Source organism: Salvelinus alpinus, chromosome 9 (genome assembly GCF_045679555.1).
Source record: "Salvelinus alpinus chromosome 9, SLU_Salpinus.1, whole genome shotgun sequence".
In the NCBI taxonomy this organism is placed as follows: domain Eukaryota; kingdom Metazoa; phylum Chordata; class Actinopteri; order Salmoniformes; family Salmonidae; genus Salvelinus; species Salvelinus alpinus.
This window is the reverse complement of record NC_092094.1, coordinates 83,866,763-83,892,983: the sequence shown is the minus strand read 5'-3', so window position 1 is coordinate 83,892,983 and position 26,221 is coordinate 83,866,763. Positions and strand designations below refer to the sequence as shown.

Genomic DNA, 26,221 nt, shown 5'->3' with positions numbered 1-26,221 from the left:
CCATCTCTGCTCCGTTTCCAACTACCCTGGTCTTTCAGGAAAATAACCATCTCTGCTCCGTTTCCAACTACCCTGGTCTTTCAGGAAAATAACCATCTCTGCTCCGTTTCCAACTACCCTGGTCTTTCAGGAAAATAACCATCTCTGCTCCGTTTCCAACTACCCTGGTCTTTCAGGAAAATAACCATCTCTGCTCCGTTTCCAACTACCCTGGTCTTTCAGGAAAATAACCATCTCTGCTCCGTTTCCAACTACCCTGGTCTTTCAGGAAAATAACCATCTCTGCTCCGTTTCCAACTACCCTGGTCTTTCAGGAAAATAACCATCTCTGCTCCGTTTCCAACTACCCTGTTCTTTCAGGAAAATAACCATCACTTTATCTCTCTCTCTCTGTTTTATAAAAAAAGATTTGACAAGATACCAAGAACAAATACAATAGAGTGTGTGTGTGTGTGTGTGTGTGTACACAGTTCACGTGCATTTCACACACTATCTAGTGATGTCACTCCACTCTGCTCTGATGTATTATATTGTTTAAAAAAGCCATCTATCATATGTCATCTATGGCATCTATCATATGTCATCTATCATATGTCATCTTTGGCATCTATCATATGTCATCTATAGCATCTATCATATCTTATCTGTCATATGTCATCTAGGGCATCTATCATGTGTTATCTATCATATGTCATCTAGGGCATCTATCATATGTTATCTATCATATGTCATCTATAGCATCTATCATATGGCATCTATCATATGTCATCTATGGCATCTATAGCATCTATCATATCTTATCTGTCATATGTCATCTATGGCATCTATCATATGTCATCTATGGCATCTATCATATGTCATCTATAGCATCTATCATATGTCATCTATGGCATCTATCATATGTCATTCATAGCATCTATCATATGTCATCTATGGCATCTTTCATATACAGTATCATGTATAGCATCTATCATATGTCATCTATGGCATCTATTATATGTTATCTATGGCATCTATCATATGTCATTCATAGCATCTATCATATTTAATCTATCATATGTCATCTATGGCATCTATCATATGTCATCTATGGCATCTATCATATGTCATCTATAGCATCTATCATATGTCATCTATGGCATCTATCATATGTCATTCATAGCATCTATCATATGTCATCTATGGCATCTTTCATATACAGTATCATGTATAGCATCTATCATATGTCATCTATGGCATCTATTATATGTTATCTATGGCATCTATCATATGTCATCTATAGCATCTATCATATGTCATCTATCATATGGCATCTATGGCATCTATCATATGTCATCTATGGCATCTATCACATGTCATCTATGGCATCTATCATATGTCATTTATGGCATCTATCATATATCATCTATGGCATCTATCACATGTCATCTATGGCATCTATCATATATCATCTATGGCATCTATCATATGTCATCTATGTCATCTATCATATGTCATCTATGGCATCTATCATATGTCATCTATAGCATCTATCATATGTCATCTATAGCATCTATCATATGTCATCTATGGCATCTATCATATGTCATCTATGGCATCTATCACATGTCATCTATGGCATCTATCATATGTCATCTATGGCATCTATCATATATCATCTATGGCATCTATCACATGTCATCTATGGCATCTATCATATATCATCTATGGCATCTATCATATGTCATCTATGTCATCTATCATATGTCATCTATGTCATCTATCATATGTCATCTATGGCATCTATCATATGTTATCTATAGCATCTATCATATGTCATCTTTGGCATCTGTCATATGTAATCTATAGCATCTATCATATGTCATCTAGGGCATCTATAAGTATGTGGACACCCCTTCAAATTAGTGGATTTGGCCATTTCAGCCACACCCATGGCTGACAGTTGTACAGCATAAAGTCGAGCACACCGCCATGCAATCTCCATAGACAAACATTGGCGGTAGAATGGCCCTACTGAAGAGCTCAGTGACTTTCAACGTGGCACCGTCATAGGATGTCACCTTTCCAACAAGTCAGTTTGTCAAATTTCTGCCCTGCTAGAGCTGACCCGGTCAACTCTTAAGAGCTGTTATTGTGAAGTGGAAACGTCTAGGAGCAACAACGTCTCAGCGGCGAAGTGGTAGGCCACACAAACTCACAAAATGGGACCGTCGAGTGCTGAAGCAAGTAGCGTCTGTCCTCGGTTGCAACACTCACTACCGAGTTCCAAACTGCCTCTGGAAGCAACATCAGCACAATTACTGATCGTCGGGAGCTTCATGAAATGGGTTTCCATGGCCAACCAGCCTAGGATCACCATGCACAATGCCAGCGTCTGCTGTAGGGGTGTAAAGCTCACCACCATTGGATTCTGGAGCAGTGGAAACGCGTTCTCTGGAATGATGAATCACGCTTCACCATCTGGGTTTGACGGATGCCAGGAGAACGCTACTTACCCAGATGCATAGTGCCAATTGTAAAGTTTGGTGGAGAAGAAATAATGGTCTGGGGCTGTTTTTCATGGTTCGGGCTAGGCCCCTTAGTTGCAGTGAAGAGACATCTTTACACTACAGCATACAATGACATTCTAGATGATTCTGTGATTCCAGCTTTGTGGCAACAGTTTGGGGAAGGCCCTTTCCTGTTTCATGATGACAACCCAACAATCAGATACTGTACTACCGTGGAGTGTTTTCTTTTCTCAGACATCAACGAGTGTCTGATGAACGGGATCTGTAAGAACGCTGAGTGTCTGAATACCAGAGGAAGCTACAGATGCACCTGTAAACCAGGCTACATGCTGGACCCTGCCAGGAGCCACTGTGTCTGTGAGTACTCCTACTGCCTGATGTTACATCTGATGGTCTGTCTGTCTTATGGTGTTTCCTTGGTCTGTGAGGTCTGTCTCATGGAGGCTTGTATATGTTTTTTCGGACAGCGGACAAGGCTGTGTCGGACCAGAGGGGGATGTGTTACCGCTCAGCGTCAGTGGGGACCTGCTCTCTGCCTCTCGCTCAGCACATTACCAAACAGATCTGCTGCTGCAGCCGTGTGGGCAAGGCCTGGGGCACGGCCTGCGAGAGGTGCCCTCTGCCAGACACAGGTACCCACACACACACTCTCTCTATTTCTCTCTCTTACTTAATCTCTCTCTCGCTCTCTCAACACTACAACCTCGATGAACTGGTTAAATATTTCTAGTTTGATTACACTTGGTGAACATTCATTGGCTGGGTTGGATTTTAACAGCGGGACGAAATGTGGGATCTTAGGCTGCGTATTGTGATGTTAATGAAAGCATACAGTACATGCTACTCAACACAACAGTCATTCAGGCTTCACTCACTATATTATACTGGCCTCGATAGCCCGCCAGTCATGTATTGCAGTTCAAAGATAACCCAATGTGTTTGATGTGGAATAAGATCAAAACAACAGAACCTTTATATGTTGAGACTGTATAATATTATAATAGTGGGAGTGAATGGTGTGTTATCACACAGGCCCTTGGAGAGGAACGCCAGTAATAGTCCAGCTATGTCTCCCAAAGAAAGAGAAACGAGTCCAGCCAAATCAAACATGGGCTGTGGTCGTCATCCTCTTTTTTCTTGCCGATTTTATCTTCAAAGTCAAAGAAAAGGCCATTATTTAGAGCAGTGACCGTTTTGGCAAGTGATTCATGGAGGTTGTCATAGATCAGATATCAGAGAGCCAGACCTCCATGGTGCTATGCCAGACTAGTGCTCTGCTCTATGTGTAGATGCAGTCCACATACAGCCTGATTACCCTGTCATCGCCAGACACTGACTTTTGTACAGATGAAGGATCTTCATTCGAAACAGTTTGTTACAGCAGGAAAATAATACTGCAGCTACAGGAGATGTGAATTATAATGTGGATTATAATGAATGGATATTTTTGTAGGGGTTGATACATTTTTCTAAAGGGAAAATCAGGTCTGAAATTTCAAAGTGGAAATTACAAACTTCAGAAGCCTTTTTAAACCTCAAATATGCTACATGTTTTACATTTCCTGTTAGAGCCATGTTGAACACAGAGCATCCAGACTCATTATTAGTCATAATAGGAGCACATTGACTTGCCTTCCTGTTAGACTTAGAGCTCTGATGTGGAATTAGCCACAAATCCCCATCTCCATCCGCATTAGACAGATCAGTTAGGAGACTTCATCGTATCCATGCTTCTTGCATTTACAGTTGCACCTAACCACAGTGCTGTCAGTATTGGTATCTATATTCCAGAGATTATTTGTCCATTATAAAATTGTCATAGAGGCCTGTGCTCCAGGCCAGGCAGGGTACAATACTATTTAACTGTAATGGATTCACCCCTGTTGAAATGTGTTGGGCTCCAACACAAAGAGATGCAATCGCCCTCCTTTTATTTCTTCAGTCAGTCCTCCACACACTGGCACTGGCTCGCTTACTCACTCTTCTCCTGCCCAGAGTTCAAAGGTCAGTTAGTACTACATGATCCTCTACTTCCCCCCCTGACACTGCCCCCCTGGCACTGCCCTGAGCCTGTGTCTGAAACTAGGGATGTGACAAATGAAATACAAATATATATCTTTAAACATATATTTTTTTCTTAGTTTAAATGCTAAGAAAAAATAAATAAATTGCATGTGAATTCACAATGCAAAATATGGTCCTGTGTATGAGCGCTAGTGGTTGATGCAGTTCCATCTACCGCAGTCATAGCTACTCCGTCCAGCCATCCCCGGATCTCACGGTGCGTCCCTTTCAGATGGTTAAGTATTGCACCTGTACTACAATTACTGTACGTTTGCATTTTATTGCCTTCTCATTTACCTTCTCAAATTATTGTCATACAGGACTTTGCTGCTGTCACTTGCCTTTCTCTGCCATTTTCCCAACTGTTAACGATTATGACGTAGTGGTGGAGAGTCAACTCCAAACGGAATGTTGTATCTCGCAATTTCTTGGCTTGCATGTGTCTCGCAACTTCAGTAAAGCAGGGCCCTATCATCAATGAATAGGCTAGGATATTCTACACGCAACAGACCGAAGACTGAACACACATTCGCATCATGAGCGAAGAGAAAGCGCAAGCGAGCCACCGTGAGGGAGAGAGGAGTGGGCAGGCAGAAAGAACCGCATGTGTCTTGGTAATATGTATCTCGCATATTTACTAAAGAGTTCACGTCTTCCTTTTTGGTTTTATTTCAATTACACAAATTTCCCCAGGTCTTTATAGCCTATCGTCTAGTTAGTGATAACTGCACTGGGGGAAAAACATCGCTTTTCAATTAGAGATTCTTTCTAAACGCTAACGATCCCAATTTAAACGTTCACACCCATCTGACACATCCAAACCCCCTCTGTGATAGCCTCTCTGACGGCTGTCACTGCCCTGGTAGCTCCCTCCCTGGCCATGGCTGAAACCCAATCCCCTTCACAGAGGAGAGACTACAGTATGGCATGCTTTACATAATGGTATTACATGGATGGCTTTTGGTATTGCTGCGAACACCAGACAGAAATACGACCAATAATTACTGTCTGGCAGCGTTTCATGTTAGCTCAGGAGCCCAAGGGGGGAATATGGCCTTATGATGTTTTCTATGGTTCTTTGTTTGCCCCTGTACGCCTGCAGACCATTTCAAGGAGATCTGTCCCGCTGGCCACGGCTACACATACTCGCGCTCCGACGTGCAGATCTCCCTGAGACAGCTGGAGGAAGAGGAGCTGAGGAGGACTGGCGTTTCCTGGGAGGCCCAAAACCCTAGCCACCCCCAACTGCCCCAGCAGCCAGCTCAGCCACCACAGCAGCTGCCCCACGTCCCACAGACCCCACAGATCCCACAGTACCCCTACCACCGCCAACCACATCAACCACAGCATCCACAACACCCCCACCAACCACAACACCCACAGGAGATACCCCACCACCCCCAGACCCCACAGTACCCTCATCAATCCCACAAACCCCACCATCCACAGTACCCCCAAGAGCTCCCCCAGACGCCCCAGATCCCCCAGTACCCTCACACCCCCCAACAACCACAACACCCTCTCCATCCAGACCCAGACAACCAGCATCCAGCTGGGGAGACCCCCAGCCAGCCTCAAGGTGAGAACAATTATATTGTTATGCATATTTTATTGTGGTATTTGTGTCCAAATAAGGTAGCCAGTCGACCATTGATAATATTATTTCTACAACATACTGTATTAAAATGGGTCTAAAGTTACGAGGTTACACAATGGAAAACCTTTTAGTAGACGAGGATAAAGTAGCTATTTACACAGACGAAAACATCAACAGGATGTTTTTATCTCCACAAATAACAGGTTTATCCTCATCTACTAAATATCAAACAGTATTTGCTTCCCCTATCTGTCAGAATACACCTCCCATAAGCATTTGAGCAGAGTACTTAATCCACACAGGTCAAACATCTGCGGCCTCTGGATCTTCTGTGAAACATTCTTCTGATTTACAGTTATGGGATAATTTATCGGCATGGCCCGAGCAAAATTATTTATATAAGGAGACCATAAATATTTAGGGATTGTGTCTTCATTATCTGAGATATCTGTTTCAAATGTTTCTATGGGCTGTATAGTACATTATCAGAGTCTAGGTCTTCTCCCTGGCTTTAGGGATAAATGTGCTGTAAGATGAGTTTTATTGGAGACAAAGACCTTACGATGGCGTCTAAACAGTAAAACGCCCGATGAGAACATGGATTGATATCTCAATGACAATGCATGGTAATGCTAACCGAATGTCACTTTTCTCTACTGATAACACGGGCCGCTTTTCTCTCTCCTAACAGATGTGGAAATATTGAACCCGGTGAGTTCCTCTTCTCTCAGGAAAAAAAACATGCTTTTGAAATGTTTATTTTAGAAGAAATCACAGCGTCTTAGCTTTAAGACTCCTATGGTATTAAGTAATTGCAATCGATATGAAAAAGACATTGATGGTAAAAACTGTCAGAAGAGAGAAACACATTTTGTTATAACAAATTCGAACCTATTCTTGCTTATTCCACAGCGTCCTGTTGCGACTGACTCCCCATTGAAGTACCCAGGTAATGTATCTAAATCCCAATTCATCAAAGAACCTCGTCACAATGCTGTCTGTTCATATTCATAACTCATGATCACAGTTTCAGCCTGTAATTTACTGTGGTGTTTTTACACAGTGATCCTACACCTCATGGTGCATTGATAAAACCAATGAGAGTGCCAGAGAAAACAGAGATTCATCAAGTAGTCAGGCACATGGAGTCCTGATCCATTTTCTATAAATTGCTCACACAAAGCACACAGCAGAGGCAGCCTGCCCCGGGATTCCCCTGCCAATGAAAACATTGACAGTCTGTAGGTTGAGTCGATCTATGGGTCCAGCTGATTGATGTCTGTTATCTGTTTTTAGCAAGCAGAAAGGGCATATTTCATCTTTATATCACTGCCATGCTACCGTAGGAGGACCTTGTGAGTGATTGTCATGCCATTGCCAGTTGGAAAAGCAGATACTATGTCAGTCAGGGGAAAGTAGCAGCAGCCAAGGCTGTTGGATATCCAGTCTGCTCTCCCCATTGGCCCATTGACACGTTGACACCTCGTCTCTTTCTATCTTTCGTGCTCTCTCTTTCTCTCTCTGTTTCTCTCTCTGTCTCTCTCCCTCTCTCTTGTCCCCCAACTCTGTCTCCAGTAGATGTGGTAGAGAAAGTGACTCCTGACTCTCCCATCAACCTGGGGCCTGAATCTGAGGGCAAGGACACAGCCTCCATCAATGTGGCCACTCAGGTCACAGGTGAGAGGCATGGTCACAATACACTTCATGGTCTCCACTGCACTGGCCACTGTGCCTCGACATCCACTGATGCTAGATGAACACTACATTAGCAGACGCAGATTTAGTTTGATTTAATGGGGTGACAAGCTTTGGTAATTCAATGAATTGGAACAGTCTACTCATAATGCTCTCCAATAACTATTTAAATGTAGAATTGCAATTCAACTTTATGCTTTCTAGATACTAATGGGATTTCTCAGTTCAATTGTGACTTATGAATGTCCAACAGGCCTGTTTGATAGACATTTCTTAGGGCTGACCCGTAGTTTAGCAAGGGGAAGCAGAGGATGTGTTGTCCTCTTAGTGGACCTTCTCCCCCAAGCCAACTTGGCTTCAGGCTTCCGAGCAGCACAGAGGGCGAGAGGGCGAGAAACCAGAGAGAGTGTGCCTTTTGGAAGAGGAAACTGTCTGGACTGGACAGACGCCAGGCCTGCATGAAAAGAAGAGAGAGAATGTGTATTTGTGACTCGCGGTCATCCTATGGAGAGGGTCAGAGCTCTGAGTCAAACCCAGCAGCCCACCCTCAGCTCATGTTTACAAGAACCGCTTTGGACTGAAACAAACAACTGACAAGTCCAATGACAGGCTTAACAGTGCATGGCCCCTCCCTGTCATCCTGACCCTTAGTGAGCGCCCCCTGTCACATGTTTGAACACTACACCGCAGTAAAACGTGTCCCATCCATGCAGCCTGCCATAAAACAGCCTGCGCGTTTCCATGGAGAATAACACGTGGTAGACGAGTAAACTTTCTTTGGAGTAGATAGTGTTTAAGAAGAGTTGTGTGAAAAAGACAACTTAATAGGATGGCACGGCATGTCTGTTGGTATTGTATTGTATTGTATTGTATTGTATTGTATTGTATTGTATTGTATTGTATTGAATGTTCACACAGGTAAGTCAGTGTCAGTATCCCCTCACAGATATTGACAAGTGCTCCATCACTCCAACCATATGTGGCCATGGGCTGTGCGTGCCAGTGCAGACAGGCTACACCTGCTACTGTGACCCCGGCTACAAGCTGAGTGCACTCCAGACCAACTGCATCGGTAAGACGGGAATAGCTGGGTGGGCAAAGGGGGCTTCTCCGGGAGTTCTGTCAGCTCTCCATATCATTGTCTCAACACGAGCCTCGCCGTTCACACCACATACGATACAAGCACAGAGGCCTTGAGAACTCAAGAGCCAAGTGAAAGCGATCCCTGTGTTTATGTTGACCCTTTATGCGACGCCTGACAACAAGGTCGGAGCAATCCTGAGAGCTGCCACGGAGCTGTGATCCGTTACCTCACTCTGCAGTCGCCGTCCAAACCCTGCTCTGGCCCATCACTGAGGAATGCTTGCACTCCACTCTGCACTGTGGAGGGGCTCCAGAGTGAAGGGTTGGAAAGGACAAGGTCTCCAGTGGTGAAATGGAACTGAAATGGAACACTCTGGCCTTTCTCCCACCTCTTTCTTTTTCTCTATATCTATCTATCTCTCTCTTTATTTGTTTCTTTCTGTCTCCCTCCTTCCCTCTCTCTGTCCAGATGTAAATGAGTGTGAGGGGGACCCTTGTGGAGGGAAGGGCCGATGTGTGAACACCTTTGGCTCCTACACCTGCCAATGCTACAGCGGCTACAGCCAGGTCATCACCCAGAACAGGAAGTTCTGCCAGGGTGAGATGAGGAAAAGCATGCTGGGTGCTGTAGTTTTAGGAAGGGATGTTCACCCAGTGATGTTCTCACTGCTCACATAAATACTGTACTAGCTGGTGCTCTCACACGAGAATACTAGCTAAAGCCCTCCCCAGAGCGACCAGGGGAACTGATAGACAAATTAAAATATTAATGATGCTCTAAGAAGACATATCTGAGCTTTTTAAACGTGCTATATAAGTGTAATGTGTCATCATTTTCAAACAGTCTTTTATGTATTTCAAGGCAATTTAAGGCCAATTTCAGACTAGCAATGTTTCTCTAATGAGCCAGATTCATAGAACAATAGCCACTCTTTGTCACTTCCCTCTCTGACTTGTTCTGGGGATTCTGTGCAGATATAAATGAGTGTGACATGGCCAACAAGTGCCAGGATGGTGACTGTGTCAACACGGAGGGATCTTACACCTGTGAATGCAAGAGTGGCTACGCCAAGTCCAGGAAAGGGCAGTGTGAAGGTGAATCCAGCACAGAGACAGACAACCTTAATACTCTGTACTTTCAGAACATCACAATGCTGGCCATGGGTGTTTATTGGCTGCACTGGGTTCATATCTAATCCAGCCACAGAACAGACATTGTTGTATTTTCCTCAGCTCTGAGCCAGGGGAAAAACAAAGTGGAGACTTTAAATAGGAGGCAATACCAGAGGGAGGATATAGGCATGATTATTGGTGTGTGTGTGTGTGTGTGTGTGTGTGTGTGCGTGCGTGGGAGTGCCCGTGTAAATGCAGAGACTAGATCCAGGCTTATTTTAATGGTTATTTCCTCAACTCCCCTCTCTCCTCTCCCTCCCCTGTTCCATTACCAGACGTAGATGAGTGCCAGGGCCCCAGCTCGTGCCCCAGTGGAAGGTGTGTCAACACCCCAGGCTCCTTCCAGTGCCAGGCCTGTGGCCCCGGGTTCAGGGCTGCCAGCGGGAGATGTCTGGGTAAGATGGGCCTCCAGGGGCCATGCCTGGAAATGAGCTGGGTTTCCCTCTTAAACTTCTTTATGATTTGATAATATTCCCCCAGCCTGCCTGGCACACTTTACGTAAGCAAAGCTTTCAGTTGGCAACACCAGAAATGACCAATAAGATGTCATCAGTGCAACGGTGAATGGTCTTAAGGACATGTTGACAGGCCTGATACTCTATAGTTTGCAACCAAAAGTCTGAATTAGATTTTTCACTTATAGCTTTGCTCAAAGGGCTGGAGTCATTAAGGATAGTGGAAAATGTATTTCATGCTGTTATACTCTTTTCAAAGGGGTTAATATTGGATGTTTTATGTGCAGGGGACTACCACAGCACCCCAACCACAGCACTTGCAGGAGAGGCCTTGGTGGGGCTTGAGTGATGGCTCTCTCATAGCGTGGGCAGTGATTTAGTGACTCATAAGCTCAGTCCTTCTCTCCCTCACTCTTTAACCTTCCAGTTGCTCTATTATTTTTGTAATATCTGCCAATCCCTAGCCCCCAGGGCCAGACCCATATTGTTCAACCCCCTAGAGTCAATCCCTAGCCCCCAGGGCCAGACCCATATTGTTCAACCCCCTAGAGTCAATCCCTAGCCCCCAGGGCCAGACCCATATTGTTCAACCCCCTAGAGTCAATCCCTAGCCCCCAGGGCCAGACCCATATTGTTCAACCCCCTAGAGTCAATCCCTAGCCCCCAGGGCCAGACCCATATTGTTCAACCCCCTAGAGTCAATCCCTAGCCCCCAGGGCCAGACCCATATTGTTCAACCCCCTAGAGTCAATCCCTAGCCCCCAGGGCCAGACCCATATTGTTCAACCCCCTAGAGTCAATCCCTAGCCCCCAGGGCCAGACCCATATTGTTCAACCCCCTAGAGTCAATCCCTAGCCCCCAGGGCCAGACCCATATTGTTCAACCCCCTAGAGTCAATCCCTAGCCCCCAGGGCCAGACCCATATTGTTCAACCCCCTAGAGTCAATCCCTAGCCCCCAGGGCCAGACCCATATTGTTCAACCCCCTAGAGTCAATCCCTAGCCCCCAGGGCCAGACCCATATTGTTCAACCCCTTAGAGTCAATGTCCACGCCCCCGCTGAAATTTTATTAGCATAATTAAAACATCTCCATAAAAATCTGTCAGTTTAAGCTCGAGATGTCTGTTTTTTTTTACATTGGATGCGTCTTAATATGCCGATGTCGCACTTCCGCATCTGCGGTGAAAGGTGACAGGTGTTTGTCAGACCAAATCGGTCTTCTCACAAAATCGTCTGTAGCGTCCGAACGATTTGGGCTACACACTAATATGACCCCTCTGTGGAAAGGTGAGACTCTCATGAACACGTACATGTTTTGCTCTAGGATGCCTACAGGCTGAACAAGACTCGTCTGAAGGTCCCCCGGTCCCAGTTGAAAACATTTATGGAAGGACTGTAAATATGGAAACTGTTTAATGCCAAGAATAAGGGGTTAAAAACGTGAAAAAAACAAACAAATGTTTCCTGATTTTTCTTATATCTCCCAGATATAGGACAGACACTTCAGAACAAACTTATTTTTTCTTTTTTGGGGGAGACTATCTGTTGTTCCGTGTAGTGAATCTGTTATTCAATGCATTTGTATGGGCTAATAGCAGTAAGGCCAAATAAAAATGTTAATCAAATATTTATAAAAAAAAATAAAAAACATACTTCAAGAGGTCTTAAAATTCTAAATGAAATAGCTAAATGATCCTTGGTATGACCTTCTTAAAACAATTCCATATAGCTTAGTAGAACCCCCCCTCTGGCTTAGACAGGGCTTAGACTGTAATGGGTTAAACATATCACCCTTGTTATTGCTGATCTTTTCATATCATCTGCTGCTGTAAAAGATTGTTTGTAATTCTTCAATTTGTGAGAGTCAAAATATTTTCCCTTGGCCTCAGCCTTAAACAAACAGCCTATTATTTTTGGATGGCTCCGGCCTCTGCAGTGGAGCCCAGCGGGGCTATGTCTTTATTACTGGGTCAAGGGGAGAGGACTGGAGTGATGACTGAGATGTATGAAGGGGTCAAGGGGCCAATATTACCCAACTGTTAAAAGGCCCTGTCAGACAAACAGGGCCGTGGTTAGTCACTCATATAACTGCCTCTGTTACACTATAAAACCACTACGAGGGTTTATAGGGCTTCAATACACAATGCATGACACACTATACAAGGTCTGTAGCATGTTGAACGAGCCAACGTCACAGTGTAGCAACCCCCCCCCCCCCCCCAACCTTGAGGTGTTCCTGTTACGTAAGACGCTCCTGGCTGGTATTGTGACATCTTCTCCTTCTCGCCTCCTCCAGAAAAATATTGTATATTTTAGCGTCTGAGGTGATTATTGTGTAAAGGTCAAGTCCTCCCTGACTGAGCTGGCCTGTGAAAGGTGAACTTATCCAGGCAGGTTTTTTGGCCCGTTCTATAACTTCTTCCCAATGATTCCTATGACGGAAGAAGGCTCGACCTTACCTTACGGGCTCTTTGATTACTCCAGTTTTATTACTTTCCCTTCAAAGAAAACACTACATGGGCTCCATTATTTTCTGCTAGTAGATCTTTAAACAAATACAATCCATGCACTCATAGCGTTCTATATTGTGATGTGGAGTATGACTAGTTGCTGAGTTGCACTTCCTCTGGAAATGAGGTGGAACAGAGGAGCTAAATAAAGTTTGTTCAAAACCCCCACTAACAGGCTAATATCCACATGGGTGAAGGAACTCAACTAAACCAGGGACCATGTATGCAAGCAGCGTGTGTGTTCTTTATGTTTGTTTCCAGTGTTTGCCTCAGTCAATTGCCTGTAGCACAGTAGTTGGAGCCCAATTGGCTGCGTTGTGGATAAGCCTAATTGGTTGTGCGATAGAGAGAACAGCTCCAGCCCCATGTCAGGCTTATCGTAGAGGACTGAGAGATGCCAGGAGATTGCAGAAACAAAGTTTTGGGCCATACTGACAGACGTCTGGCTAGAGCCATCGCGAGACGAGACACACAAAGCCCTGCCTGTAATGTTTTCAGTGCAGTAGCCCTCTGTTTCTACTGTGTCATTCACCTCACACTGAACCTGCCCACACAACTGTGTTGAGAGAGTTGTACTCTGCCCACTCACACACTCACAGACACACAGATGCTCTCTATCACACGCACAGAGGAAGGAGCTGCCTGGCAAATTCTTAGAGAGCCATGAAATATAGTCTTTGTTTTATGCCTTTTGGAGTCAACTAAAACAATGTTTCTGTATGATTTCTTCCACAAAAAATAACTTGCTTTGGACATTGTCATGTGTATTGACTTAGAGCATGAATTGGAAAAGATGAAGGCAGGACAATAGATAATAACAAACATTCACAGGATACAGTCAGTATATTCCAACTAATCATGTCGTGGGTTCTGGGTGTTTTACTGTCTGAAATCTGTCACAGTGAAACTCATGTGTCTTTGTGCGTGGTGACCTCAATGTTGGCGACCTGTCTTGACCCTCAGATGTCAACGAGTGTTTGGACCAATCGGTGTGCGCCCATGGTAGGTGTGTCAACTCCGAGGGCTCCTACAGCTGCAGCTGTTACCAAGGATACCAGGCCTCTCTGGACAACAGCAGTTGCCAAGGTACTTGTTTGTGAAAACATAAGTCCCACATCATACATTCTCCAGTTTCGGTATTAAAATAAACATTTCTCTGAAGCGGAAATGGTGCTACTGAAGAAGTCTTTGAGGTCCAGGGGGTTTTAATAAATGTTGTTAACAGTGAGGAGGAGCGGTGGTTTAACAAGGTCCTCCAACATACTGTCTTTTCTCCAGATGTGGATGAGTGTCTGCTCCCTGGAGCCTGCCTCCATGGCAGGTGTGTCAATCTGGATGGCTCCCACAGGTGCAGCTGTAACCCTGGTTACCAAAGCGCTCCTGACGGCAGGGCCTGTGAAGGTCTGTAAAAGATTAGATGTGTGGAATATGACCCTTCACGGCATGCCACTGTTCTCCTCGAGCTCTGAGCTCTCTATGGCTCTTTTAATGCCTCATCGTTGTTTTTATTAGATGTTGACGAATGTGCTACACCTGTGTGCCCCGCGGGAATTTGCACCAATTCCGAAGGTTCCTACTCATGCAAAAACTGCCGACCTGGATTCCAGCGATCAGCGGATGGACAGAGATGTGAAGGTATGGAACCCGTACAACCTTAAGCATTTCAGGCAACACCCTGAAAGATCATCATCCACCATAGACAGATATAGCATGTCAGACAGTGTGTAGCATCCTACTGTTCATTCTTCATGTCAATCTGTCATTTTGTTCCAGATGTGGATGAGTGCTCCAAGGCAGACATGTGTCTGGGAGGGGTGTGTGCCAACACAGAGGGCTCCTTCACCTGCACCCGCTGTAAAGACGGATACAGGGTGTCCCAGGACAGGCAGAGGTGTGAGGGTGAGTCCAGCCAAAGCCTTCCCCAGCTGGAACATTAACCCACGCCTTCTGTAAAGGATGCCCTTTGCGTGCATCAACTGTATAACTGTCTCTGTTACTGTGATCTAGGTGTGTCTTAGAACTGTAACGCAATACTTGTATATACTTTGTTTGCCAATAGTAATTCATGTCTGTGCTGGTCTGGTGTCTCCTCCAGATATTGATGAGTGCCAGTCTGGGTCTGTGTGTGCTAACGGGATCTGTCTGAACTCTGAGGGCTCCTTCTCCTGCATCACCTGTCCCTCAGGCTACAGCGTCTCCCTAGACGGAGAGCTGTGTGAAGGTTGGTCCATTCTCCCTGAAACCACATCTAATGGTCCGTCAAAGGAGTGGTGTTTTACTTAATAGACCGTATTGGTGTTTTACAGATATTGATGAGTGTGAGCTGCCCACTACGTGCCCCAGGGGAACATGCACCAACACTGAGGGTTCCTTCACCTGCACCACCTGTGGGTCAGGCTATAGAGTGACTGAGGATGGGCTGGAGTGTGATGGTGAGTCTTGGACGCATTTCCTGCGTACATGTGAGTTGGTGTGTGCGTGCGTGCCTGAGTTTGTGCATTTGTGTGCGTTAGCAGGCCATGTGTTACCGAGTGCTCAATGAGCATGTTAGGCTCTGACCTCTGCCCTCTGCCCTGCCTGTGACAGATGTGAGAGAGTGTGCCAGGTAACGCCTCCATTGGGCTCTGCGTGAGTCCAGCCAGGCCTCTCTCCCACATCGCCTTTTGTTAACAGCAGGCTCAGGTTGTCTGTAAATGATGTCAGGTGTGACGGCTTGGACCCAAAGCCCGTCTCCTTAGCTAAAGATCCCAAAATACTCCTCCCAGACATCACATCATAACTGGATCCTGCATCCCTCTCCCTCTGGCACCATCCATCTGATCCGCGTTCAAAAGAAAGAGACATGGGCTTCAAATAAAACACAGTGAAGTCAGCCTGTCCCACTGATAGATCAGCTGGGGAGATAGATGTGTTGACAGTGGAACTTTATGCCATATCAATTAGAAACTGATCAAAATGATTACATGTGGCATGTAGTCATGTTTTCCACCAGGCATTCTATCCTCTGCTACAGTTCAGGTATGTAGTTAACTGGCCTTCTCTCTCTGTTTCTCTGTGCTGTTGTTCAGATGTGGATGAGTGCTTGGTGGCTAACGTGTGCCCAGGCCAGCTGTGTAGGAACAGTCCTGGATCCTTCTCCTGCAGCAGCTGTGGGACTGGCTTTACCCTGTCTGAGGACGGCTCCCACTGCCAGGGTAAGACTGTCTAACCTCTGGAACACACTCACCTCCGCCCTCCTATTCTTCTCCCCAAGATGAACAGCACAGATCCAGTTCATACTCTAATGTCATTTAATGGAAGGGTGGATCGAGACTAGGAAGAAGATCTCCTTTTTGAAATGTTTTTGCCCTGGGAAAATCCTGAAAACAAGTCCAAGTCAGACTTTGATTGGATTTTAATGGATGTCTTCATGCCAGGGAAAGATTAACGGCTTAATTTGAAATGAAACCAACCACTCCCCAGCTCCTACGCAGCCAGCACAAACTGTGGAACTCCTCTGTTGACCCACAGGCAAACCAAAAGCCATTCCATTCACTTAACAATGGCCTTCACTATTTCCCCCATCAGAAATACAATCTGTACCAGAGCAAGGAATTTCCAATGATCACGTAACAGAGAGCCATGAGTGTTTGTTGATACAGTAATTATACACCACCTGTAATAGCTTGCTGTTTTGGAATAGATGCCTGTCCTGCATACTTCTCTCCACCCTTTTTAATAAAGCACTGTCAGTGCAAGCTAATAAAGGAGGCTTTGCTTACTGTACGTGCAGACTGACTCCTTGCGTCCAGAGGCAGACTGAGAGACTGGCTCCTTGCATTCAGTCATTAGTCATGTTATCAAACCAGAGGCAGACTGAGAGACTGACTCCTTGCGTTCAGCCATTAGTCATGTTATCAGGCCAGAGGCAGACTGAGAGACTGACTCCTTGCATTCAGCCATTAGTCATGTTGTCAGGCCAGAGGCAGACTGAGAGACTGACTCCTTGCGTTCAGCCATTAGTCATGTTATCAGGCCAGAGGCAGACTGAGAGACTGACTCCTTGCATTCAGCCATTAGTCATGTTATCAGGCCAGAGGCAGACTGAGAGACTGACTCCTTGCATTCAGCCATTAGTCATGTTGTCAGGCCAGAGGCAGACTGAGAGACTGACTCCTTGCATTCAGCCATTAGTCATGTTTTCAGGCCAGAGGCAGACTGAGAGACTGACTCCTTGCGTTCAGCCATTAGTCATGTTATCAGGCCAGAGGCAGACTGAGAGACTGACTCCTTGCGTTCAGCCATTAGTTATGTTATCAGGCCAGAGGCAGACTGAGAGACTGGCTCCTTGCATTCAGCCATTAGTCATGTTATCAGGCCAGAGGCAGACTGAGAGACTGACTCCTTGCGTTCAGCCATTAGTTATGTTATCAGGCCAGAGGCAGACTGAGAGACTGGCTCCTTGCATTCAGCCATTAGTCATGTTATCAGGCCAGAGGCAGACTGAGAGACTGACTCCTTGCGTTCAGCCATTAGTCATGTTATCAGGCCAGAGGCAGACTGAGAGACTGACTCCTTGCGTTCAGCCATTAGTCATGTTATCAGGCCAGAGGCAGACTGAGAGACTGACTCCTTGCATTCAGCCATTAGTCATGTTATCAGGCCAGAGGCAGACTGAGAGACTGACTCCTTGCATTCAGCCATTAGTCATGTTGTCAGGCGAGAGGCAGACTGAGAGACTGACTCCTTGCATTCAGCCATTAGTCATGTTATCAGGCCAGAGGCAGACTGAGAGACTGACTCCCTGCACTGACTCCTTGCATTCAGCCATTAGTCATGTTATCAGGCCAGAGGCAGACTGAGAGACTGACTCCTTGCATTCAGCCATTAGTCATGTTTTCAGGCCAGAGGCAGACTGAGAGACTGACTCCTTGCATTCAGCCATTAGTCATGTTATCAGGCCAGAGGCAGACTGAGAGACTGACTCCTTGCATTCAGCCATTAGTCATGTTATCAGGCCAGAGGCAGACTGAGAGACTGACTCCTTGCACTGACTCCTTGCATTCAGCCATTAGTCATGTTATCAGGCCAGAGGCAGACTGAGAGACTGACTCCTTGCATTCAGCCATTAGTCATGTTATCAGGCCAGAGGCAGACTGAGAGACTGACTCCTTGCATTCAGCCATTAGTCATGTTATCAGGCCAGAGGCAGACTGAGAGACTGACTCCTTGCGATCAGCCATTAGTCATGTTTTCAGGCCAGAGGCAGACTGAGAGACTGACTCCTTGCATTCAGCCATTAGTCATGTTATCAGGCCAGAGGCAGACTGAGAGACTGACTCCTTGCATTCAGCCATTAGTCATGTTATCAGGCCAGAGGCAGACTGAGAGACTGACTCCTTGCATTCAGCCATTAGTCATGTTATCAGGCCAGAGGCAGACTGAGAGACTGACTCCTTGCATTCAGTCATTAGTCATGTTTTCAGGCCAGAGGCAGACTGAGAGACTGGCTCCTTGCATTCAGCCATTAGTCATGTTGTCAGGCCAGAGGCAGACTGAGAGACTGACTCCTTGCATTCAGCCATTAGTCATGTTATCAGGCCAGAGGCAGACTGAGAGACTGACTCCTTGCATTCAGCCATTAGTCATGTTATCAGGCCAGAGGCAGACTGAGAGACTGACTCCTTGCGTTCAGCCATTAGTTATGTTATCAGGCCAGAGGCAGACTGAGAGACTGGCTCCTTGCATTCAGCCATTAGTCATGTTATCAGGCCAGAGGCAGACTGAGAGACTGACTCCTTGCGTTCAGCCATTAGTTATGTTATCAAGCCAGAGGCAGACTGAGAGACTGGCTCCTTGCATTCAGCCATTAGTCATGTTATCAGGCCAGAGGCAGACTGAGAGACTGACTCCTTGCGTTCAGCCATTAGTCATGTTATCAGGCCAGAGGCAGACTGAGAGACTGACTCCTTGCGTTCAGCCATTAGTCATGTTATCAGGCCAGAGGCAGACTGAGAGACTGACTCCTTGCATTCAGCCATTAGTCATGTTATCAGGCCAGAGGCAGACTGAGAGACTGACTCCTTGCATTCAGCCATTAGTCATGTTATCAGGCCAGAGGCAGACTGAGAGACTGACTCCTTGCGTTCAGCCATTAGTTATGTTATCAGGCCAGAGGCAGACTGAGAGACTGGCTCCTTGCATTCAGCCATTAGTCATGTTATCAGGCCAGAGGCAGACTGAGAGACAGACTCCTTGCGTTCAGCCATTAGTCATGTTATCAGGCCAGAGGCAGACTGAGAGACTGACTCCTTGCGTTCAGCCATTAGTCATGTTATCAGGCCAGAGGCAGACTGAGAGACTGACTCCTTGCATTCAGCCATTAGTCATGTTATCAGGCCAGAGGCAGACTGAGAGACTGACTCCTTGCATTCAGCCATTAGTCATGTTGTCAGGCGAGAGGCAGACTGAGAGACTGACTCCTTGCATTCAGCCATTAGTCATGTTATCAGGCCAGAGGCAGACTGAGAGACTGACTCCCTGCACTGACTCCTTGCATTCAGCCATTAGTCATGTTATCAGGCCAGAGGCAGACTGAGAGACTGACTCCTTGCATTCAGCCATTAGTCATGTTTTCAGGCCAGAGGCAGACTGAGAGACTGACTCCTTGCATTCAGCCATTAGTCATGTTATCAGGCCAGAGGCAGACTGAGAGACTGACTCCTTGCATTCAGCCATTAGTCATGTTATCAGGCCAGAGGCAGACTGAGAGACTGACTCCTTGCACTGACTCCTTGCATTCAGCCATTAGTCATGTTATCAGGCCAGAGGCAGACTGAGAGACTGACTCCTTGTATTCAGCCATTAGTCATGTTTTCAGGCCAGAGGCAGACTGAGAGACTGACTCCTTGCATTCAGCCATTAGTCATGTTATCAGGCCAGAGGCAGACTGAGAGACTGACTCCTTGCACTGACTCCTTGCATTCAGCCATTAGTCATGTTATCAGGCCAGAGGCAGACTGAGAGACTGACTCCTTGCATTCAGCCATTAGTCATGTTTTCAGGCCAGAGGCAGACTGAGAGACTGACTCCTTGCACTGACTCCTTGCATTCAGCCATTAGTCATGTTATCAGGCCAGAGGCAGACTGAGAGACTGACTCCTTGCGATCAGCCATTAGTCATGTTTTCAGGCCAGAGGCAGACTGAGAGACTGACTCCTTGCATTCAGCCATTAGTCATGTTATCAGGCCAGAGGCAGACTGAGAGACTGACTCCTTGCATTCAGCCATTAGTCATGTTATCAGGCCAGAGGCAGACTGAGAGACTGACTCCTTGCATTCAGCCATTAGTCATGTTATCAGGCCAGAGGCAGACTGAGAGACTGACTCCTTGCATTCAGTCATTAGTCATGTTTTCAGGCCAGAGGCAGACTGAGAGACTGGCTCCTTGCATTCAGCCATTAGTCATGTTGTCAGGCCAGAGGCAGACTGAGAGACTGACTCCTTGCATTCAGCCATTAGTCATGTTATCAGGCCAGAGGCAGACTGAGAGACTGACTCCTTGCGTTCAGCCATTAGTCATGTTATCAGGCCAGAGGCAGACTGAGAGACTGACTCCTTGCGTTCAGCCATTAGTCATGTTATCAGGCCAGAGGCAGACTGAGAGACTGACTCCTTGCATTCAGCCATTAGTCATGTTATCAGGCCAGAGGCAGACTGAGAGACTGACTCCTTGCATTCATCCATTAGTCATGTTGTCAGGCCAGAGGCAGACTGAGAGACTGGCTCCTTAGGCTAGATCTGACCTCACTCATGTTATGATGCTCTCTCTCTTTTCTCTCTTCCCCCTCTGTCTCCATCTTTCTCTCCTCTTTCTTTCTTTCTTTCTTTCTTTTTTTCTTTCTTTCTCTCTGTCTCTGTCTCTGTCTCTGTCTCTGTCTCTGTCTCTCTCTCTCTCTCTCTCTCTCTCTCTCTCTCTCTCTCTTTCTTTCTCTCTCTCCTCTCTGTCTCCATCTCTCTTCTCTCTGTCTCCTCTTTCTTTCTCTCTCTCTTTCTCTCCTCTCTCTCTCCCCTCTCTCTCTGTCTCCATCTCTCTTCTCTCTGTCTCTTCTCTCTTTCTCCTATCTTTCTCTCCTCTCTCCCTCTCTCTCTCCCTCTCTCTCTCTCTCTCTCTCTCTCTCTCTCTCTCTCTCTCTCTCTCTCTCTCTCTCTCTCTCTCTCTCTCTCTCTCTCTCTCTCTCTCTCTCTCTCTCTCTCTCTCAGACATAAATGAGTGCCTGTCCCCAGGGGTTTGTCCCATGGGCGTTTGCAGCAACACAGAGGGCTCCTACTCCTGTATGACCTGTGACCTTGGCTTCACGCTGGCGCCCAATGGGCTCACCTGTGAAGGTACTACTTTTTTACTTGGGACAAACTCTAATGACCCTTCACTCCTGCTGGAAGTTCTCCTCTTATGCTGATGATTTATTTGTAGTCAGTCACAGCTCTGCGTGGTAGACGAGTACCTGCAGATCACTGGAGGCTGGAACGGAGCAAATGGAATGGCATAAAACATCTGAAAACTATGTGTATGATGTATTTGATACCATTCCACTGATTCCGCTCCAGTCATTACCACGAGCCATCCTCCCCAATTAAGGTGCCACCAACATCCTGTGCAGTAGATGCGATTTGAGTCGTCATAATTCCCTGATATAAAAGATGAGAATTATGTACATTCATGTGGTAGATGGTGACACTTTCCTTGAAGTTTTGCCCGCTTTATTTGGAGGACAAACTGAGGACCCACTTGGATTAAGACCTAATGACCTCCCAGCTGTGGTGGGAATGTGTCACGCTACATTACGCACTGTGTGTGTCTGTGTCCCCCGGCAGACATCAACGAGTGTGAGGACCACGGTCTGTGTCTGGCAGGACAGTGTACCAACAACCCTGGTTCATACAGCTGCTCCTGTCCCCCGGGCCTGGAGATGGTGGACGGGACATCTTGCAGAGGTACACACACTCACACCCTCTCTCTTAGGATGGGAGGGGTGACGTCCTCTCCTGTTCAGCTGTGTGTGTATTGATGAACTGTCCTTGATTAACTATCCGATTAGCCTGTCATGTTGTCATGTTTGCCTCTGTGTGTGTGTATGTATTACAGATGTGGATGAGTGTCAGTCTGGGGGGATCTGTGGAGATGGGGACTGTCTAAACACAGAGGGTTCCTACCTCTGCATCTGCCCTGATGGATACACCACAGGCACCACAGATGGAATTGGCTGCCAAGGTGAGAGAGAACAATATATACTGTTTATAACTAACTACCAACTGGTTTGAATGTATTACCACAATTAGGACAAGCCACAAGCCCCTCTCCTGTCTGGGTGAGGGCAGACAGTGCATGCAGAGGGCAGCTTGTACTCCCTGACCCTGTCTCTCTCAGGGCTGACCCCTCTCCCCCCCTCCCCCCCCCCCCCCCCCCCCTGCTCCTGCTCTGGGGTGCCTGGGTGTCCACTTGTTCCCCAGACCAGTTAGGCAGCAGTCATCAAACCCAGCCATTGTTTCTAACAGGCCATGGCCAGACATCAACCGTCTCACTGCTGCCCCTCTCTCAGCTCCACTGGACCAGGTTTGATGTCATTCCAGCCGCACCCATTGCCCTGGTCACAACAGAGGGGGAAAAATGCTGCTCCTAATTGTTGGCAAGAGAGCTAGCTAGCCTTTCACTGAAACCTTCTGGAGCATTAGCTGTCAAAATACAGAGGAATGGAACCCTCTGGGAGAATCAATATGAAGGGAACATAACTCAGGCTAAATGTCTGACCTGCGTATTATTGATTCTGGTATAGTTTACTGCTGAAGGGTACCTAGAGTTAGCATAGCCTGGATGAAAAAACATTGGGCAGTACACTGAGCATGTTATCAGCTCTAGAGTGATGTGAAGCAGGTAAGCATCGAGCAGGGCCCCTCTCTGGGGGTAGAGGATGAGGGATTCAGGATGAGACCTCTTCCAGCCATTCATTTACATTTTAGTCATTTAGCAGACACTCTTATCCAAGGGCACATCAACAGATTTTTCACCTAGTCAGCTTGGGGATTCGAACCAACGACCTTTCGGTCACTGGCCCCACACTCGTAACCACTAGGCTACCTACCGCCCCATACGTACCCAGCAGGCTAGGCAGCCCCTCCCCAGTACCCAGTGCTGATGGCTGGGCTCTCCCTGATGTCCCCTGTGCTGTGGCCATGTACTACAGCACCACACCAGTGAGCAAGGCAGACCCAACCTGCACACTCCCCTGGCCCTCTGCCACAGCAAATATTGCCCTTTAATTATCCTATAAATCAGATGCTGGGTATATTTTCATGCCGTCTGCTGTTGTGTGTGCAGCGCTGACACAATGAAAGCCAGGCCTCTCTGCCATGGGCCCTGCAGGAAGAGGAGAGGGGGTACATGGGAAGGAGGGGGTCAGGTGAGCCCAGAGTGTTTGGTCCTCTGGTTGGAACACAGGTGGACTGGCTGGATAGATGGTTGCTTATAGGGCTATGGGCACTTTCACTGTCTGGGACTCAACAGTGGGCATAGGACTAATATAAATCACAAAGATGAACGAATCACTTGTCAATATAGCATAACCTGCCATGCAGCTCTGTTTGAGATAAATCATTGCTATAAATGTTTGTTATTGAATCATATAGTTATTAAACTGGAACATACATTTGGGTGTTTACCTAGGCACTTCTCAGACTGTTTTGTTCCCTGTACCTCCATACATGTGTTTACTATCTACCTTGAGAGATTTGTCTCATTATCAGCCCTTGGCAGAAGAAGAGGGGCTTTTCATTTGTGTTCTATTTTTGTTGCTTTTCTGCCTTGCCCCCACTTATTATTCAGTCCAAATACCTTGTAAGTTATGTTGTAATGTGGCAATTATCCACCAATCTACATTTAATCAAGCATAAAGCCATCATTATAAATGTTTTACTAGTCGGAGTGAATGTTCCCAGACCAATAGCTAACCCAGCAAACCGGGAACATCCCCAGGACATTATCTAAGATTCCCATTAAGTTTTAGTAAGGATTTGATCTAACATTAGGATTATAACATCCGAAAAACATTCAAAGAATATTTTTGATAACCAAATCTTATTTTTTCAGTATATAACCATGGCAGTATGGTCAATCGTTAGCCTTCTTAGACATAACTAACCCAGGGATATACTGTTAACTGGGTTATTCAACATCACTTCACTCATACTCTTTATATGATGCGTACTTCTGGGCCATAATTACAAGGTATCCAACACTATGAGGGCTGATCTAGGATCACTTTAGTTTTTTAGTTCATGAAAAATAACATAGCTGGGACCATATCAAGCTTCTCAAATTAGGAATTATATCGGGTGTGTTAAAAAAAAAGTTAAACAGTAAATTTTTCCAGAATGTTTTATTTTCTACAGTTAATCTAAATTCTGCCTGGATTTCTATATCTAAATGAAATAAAGACATCCTCTCTTCTAGTAGATTATATCTGAGCCTCAATATCACCGTATTTTTTTCCTTCAAAAGAACATGGTTAAAGAATATGTGGGATTGAACCTACAATCTTCAGATCTACAGCAAGATCATCAACTCTCGTTGTATAATCACCAACCCTCGTTGTATAATCACCAACCCTTGTTGTATAATCACCAACCCTCGTTGTATAATCACCAACCCTTGTTGTATAATCATCAACCCTCGTTGTATAATCATCAACCCTAATCATCAACCCTCGTTGTATAATCACCAACCCTCGTTGTATAATCACCAACCCTCGTTGTATAATCATCAACCCTCGTTGTATAATCATCAACCCTAATCATCAACCCTTGTTGTATAATCATAAACCCTCGTTGTATAATCATCAACCCTCGTTGTATAATCATCAACCCTAATCATCAACCCTCGTTGTATAATCACCAACCCTCGTTGTATAATCACCAACCCTCGTTGTATAATCATCAACCCTCGTTGTATAATCATCAACCCTAATCATCAACCCTCGTTGTATAATCATCAACCCTAATCATCAACCCTCGTTGTATAATCATCAACCCTCGTTGTATAATCATCAACCCTCGTTGTATAATCACCAACCCTCGTATATTCACCAATCCTCATTGTATAATCATCAAAACCTCGTTGTATAATCATCAACCCTCGTTGTATAATCATCAACCCTCTTTGTATAATCATCAGCACGACTGGACAGTTTTTGTGTTATGAGAAATTTTGCCAGAACCTATCTAAAGTTCTGGGAACTTGCCTAGAACAAATTCTGGTTTGCTGGGAAGGTACATAGTTTTTTTTTTCATATTTCCTGTTTGCCAGTACAGTAAAGTGTTCCAAATGGGCAGTGTATCTTACTCTCAGACAAACCCTTGACTGCACACATTATTTTTCTTCATGCTAAAAGAGAATGAGATTCTCAGTGGGTGGACTGATTCATATTGTACCAAAGGAGATAATACTTCAAGACTGTAATCAACATAGAAAACTTAACAATCATTTCCTTTCACACTTTCCTCTCCATTTGTCTCTTTTTCTCTCGGTCACACTCTTCCCTCGTCTCTCTCTTTCACTCTCTCTCTCCCCCCTCTCATCCTCCTTTCTCCTCCAGATGTTGATGAGTGCAGCAAGGATGGCGTGTGCTCCCATGGTCAGTGTCTAAACATGGATGGCTCCTACATCTGCCTTTGTGAGACTGGCTTCAAGTACTCTGCAGACACAGCCGACTGTGAGGGTAAGAACCCTCTACCAACCTCATACCTCCCTCACTCTTCCCACAACAAGCCACTGCTTCTGCCCCAACTGAAACACTACATTCTCACAACATTTCACCAGAATTAATAGAATGTTCTGGTCCATTTAGACCAGAGTTCGCATCCCGGTGTGACACGTTGCCTATGATTGATTATGTAGCTGTAATCAGTTTGGTTTCAGTGGTGACGTTCCCTCAGCGAGAGAGTCCAATCCTGGCTCAGAGGCTTTCCTCTGGCTGTAGCCTTGCGTAAGGGAGCTCCCAGTGACTGGAGCTCTCCTTCCCATCTCCCCTTTGGGGGGTGAATTAACCCATTGTGGGATGGAGGTGATTCTCCCTCTGGAACGTCTCCCTTTGCTCCTTCAC

The 26,221-nt window shown here is 45.9% G+C and overlaps 1 protein-coding gene across 3 annotated transcripts in view; it reads left to right on the top strand.

Moving 5' to 3' along the window:
- Positions 1–26,221, top strand: part of LOC139530810 (latent-transforming growth factor beta-binding protein 2-like) — a 155,883-nt gene that overhangs the window by 112,025 nt on the left and 17,637 nt on the right. The window contains exons 10-30 of one of the 3 annotated variants that reach the window (XM_071327517.1): positions 2,745–2,867; positions 2,978–3,142; positions 5,677–6,153; positions 6,863–6,882; positions 7,084–7,120; positions 7,750–7,848; positions 8,813–8,938; positions 9,419–9,547; positions 9,925–10,044; positions 10,398–10,517; positions 14,052–14,174; positions 14,367–14,489; positions 14,601–14,723; positions 14,862–14,987; positions 15,184–15,309; positions 15,395–15,520; positions 16,157–16,282; positions 21,330–21,455; positions 21,942–22,061; positions 22,213–22,338; positions 25,715–25,837. In XM_071327517.1, coding sequence (XP_071183618.1) covers positions 2,745–2,867; positions 2,978–3,142; positions 5,677–6,153; positions 6,863–6,882; positions 7,084–7,120; positions 7,750–7,848; positions 8,813–8,938; positions 9,419–9,547; positions 9,925–10,044; positions 10,398–10,517; positions 14,052–14,174; positions 14,367–14,489; positions 14,601–14,723; positions 14,862–14,987; positions 15,184–15,309; positions 15,395–15,520; positions 16,157–16,282; positions 21,330–21,455; positions 21,942–22,061; positions 22,213–22,338; positions 25,715–25,837 — 2,784 coding nt within the window. The remainder of the gene's footprint in view (positions 1–2,744; positions 2,868–2,977; positions 3,143–5,676; positions 6,154–6,862; positions 6,883–7,083; positions 7,121–7,749; positions 7,849–8,812; positions 8,939–9,418; positions 9,548–9,924; positions 10,045–10,397; positions 10,518–14,051; positions 14,175–14,366; positions 14,490–14,600; positions 14,724–14,861; positions 14,988–15,183; positions 15,310–15,394; positions 15,521–16,156; positions 16,283–21,329; positions 21,456–21,941; positions 22,062–22,212; positions 22,339–25,714; positions 25,838–26,221) is intronic. The other 2 variants (XM_071327518.1, XM_071327519.1) reach the window with 2 other exon arrangements.